Source organism: Tachypleus tridentatus, unplaced genomic scaffold (assembly GCF_004210375.1).
Source record: "Tachypleus tridentatus isolate NWPU-2018 unplaced genomic scaffold, ASM421037v1 Hic_cluster_2, whole genome shotgun sequence".
Taxonomy (NCBI): Eukaryota; Metazoa; Arthropoda; class Merostomata; order Xiphosura; family Limulidae; genus Tachypleus; species Tachypleus tridentatus.
In genome coordinates this window covers 66,571,451-66,573,179 of record NW_027467782.1, presented here as the reverse complement: position 1 = coordinate 66,573,179, position 1,729 = coordinate 66,571,451, and the positions used below count along the sequence as shown (strand labels likewise).

The 1,729-nt window shown below is 29.8% G+C and overlaps 1 protein-coding gene across 1 annotated transcript in view; it reads left to right on the top strand.

Annotated features, from left to right (window-relative positions):
* The first annotated feature begins 279 nt into the window (after positions 1 to 279).
* Positions 280 to 1,729, top strand: part of LOC143242372 (uncharacterized) — a 97,537-nt gene continuing 96,087 nt past the window's right edge. The window contains exon 1 of the mRNA XM_076485728.1: positions 280 to 375. Within this exon, the coding sequence (XP_076341843.1) occupies positions 280 to 375 (96 nt within the window). The remainder of the gene's footprint in view (positions 376 to 1,729) is intronic.

The window sequence follows — 1,729 nt, the reverse complement described above, 5'->3', positions numbered from 1 at the left end:
ATGAAGACGTTGACTTCTACAGATCTATGTCTCTTTGATGTTAATTGTTAAGCAACAACGACGATTGTATTTTCCATAATTTATAAACACATGTAGGTAACAATATTGGGGGGGTCTGAGGGGCTTGGTCATTTTGGGGAGGGCCCAAGCCCTCCAAGCCCCTTTACGCCGCCACTGAGAGATACAGTTGGTAACAATGGTCCAATGGAAAATGAAAAACACAAGTATCGTGTGTACACTTTACTATATCTTACTTTTTTACTATGATGGAGTAATGGCATGGCTGTCTTTACATCTGTTTATGTGGTCGAAGTAATAATTATAGCGGTGCCATATGTTGAGCTGAAATACAACAACATCTCGAAGTCCGAAGTGGTAAATCAGGTTTATAAAATGTAGTGACATCTATGTCATGGTACCACAAACAAAAAAATCTGTTTAAAAATTCAGTCATTGATCATTTTAAATTGTGTTCTATGATACAGGTTGTTACATATGTGTATACCATAAATTACCAAGTTTAAAATAAAAACTCTCTTCACAACAAGGATATTACTGTCACTAGGACTTCCGTGAGTTTAGATTTATTGATGTAATTGTTTAATATAGTACTGTAAAGGAGTTTTATAAAAAAAACAACTATTATTTATTCTGTGAAAGGTACTTTTAATACATAAAACTTTCCATATATCAATAACATTTACGAAAGTTTTAAACTCTCTGCATTGAATAATTTTGATTCAATAAGTTGTGCATGAGTAAAGAGCACAATCCGAACACTTTTCCCTAATAGTGCATTCCAGAAAAATACTGTTTTTTTTTAAATGTTCACTTTTATAATTATTTACAATGAGGTATGAATACTACGATGACAAGTGTTCTAAAGACGGTTGGCAAGTGTATTAAAACTTTATTAAAATAAAAGTACAGAACAAAGTTTCGGCTTTCTTAGGTAATCTTCAGACTAACCTGAATATTAACCGACGAATATACTTTCATTTTAAAAATAAAATTTATATTGAGGAAACCAATACTACAGAAACCATAAAATATAATAACACAGACGAAAAAATAAGCCTAAACTTCAAAGCATGTAGAAAATGTACCGTTTGCTATTACGATATTTTGCTAAAATTTAATTTACCCAGTTTAGTGTATTTGAATTTGTTTTTGAGTGTATAAATTCGTGTTAACACTGTTCTCAAACAAATTTACCTGTGAACGATCGTTTTCTAAACTTAATTTAAACAGAGAAACAGTATGATTCAGTCACATCTAGAATTATGCTCACATCGTAGGAAAATTATCTATTTACTAAATCAGTAATGATGCTTTTATTAATATAACAAATTTTAAAACTAATACAATGTAAAAGTCATTATGATAAAAATGGAACGATCATTAGCATTAAAAATTTTGTATCAATTTTTTTTTGCTATTTTCAGATCTTATGGTAGCAATAACAAACATTTTAGACAAAAAAAACAAAATAAATGCAATTTGCTTAATTTTGTTTTATATTTTCAATTTAACTAATTATAAAGCTGGTAGGTTACCTTTTATATTAATAAAAAATATAATCAGTAACGTAACGGTTTGATATATTCTTTGAGCTGCTATACGTTGGTTGTAGTAGTTGTGTAATGTCTGATGATGGTCAACAATACAACCTGATTCAGGAAAGCAAAGAATTACAGTTGAGCCTCTTATAATGGTGTGATGTTCAAAC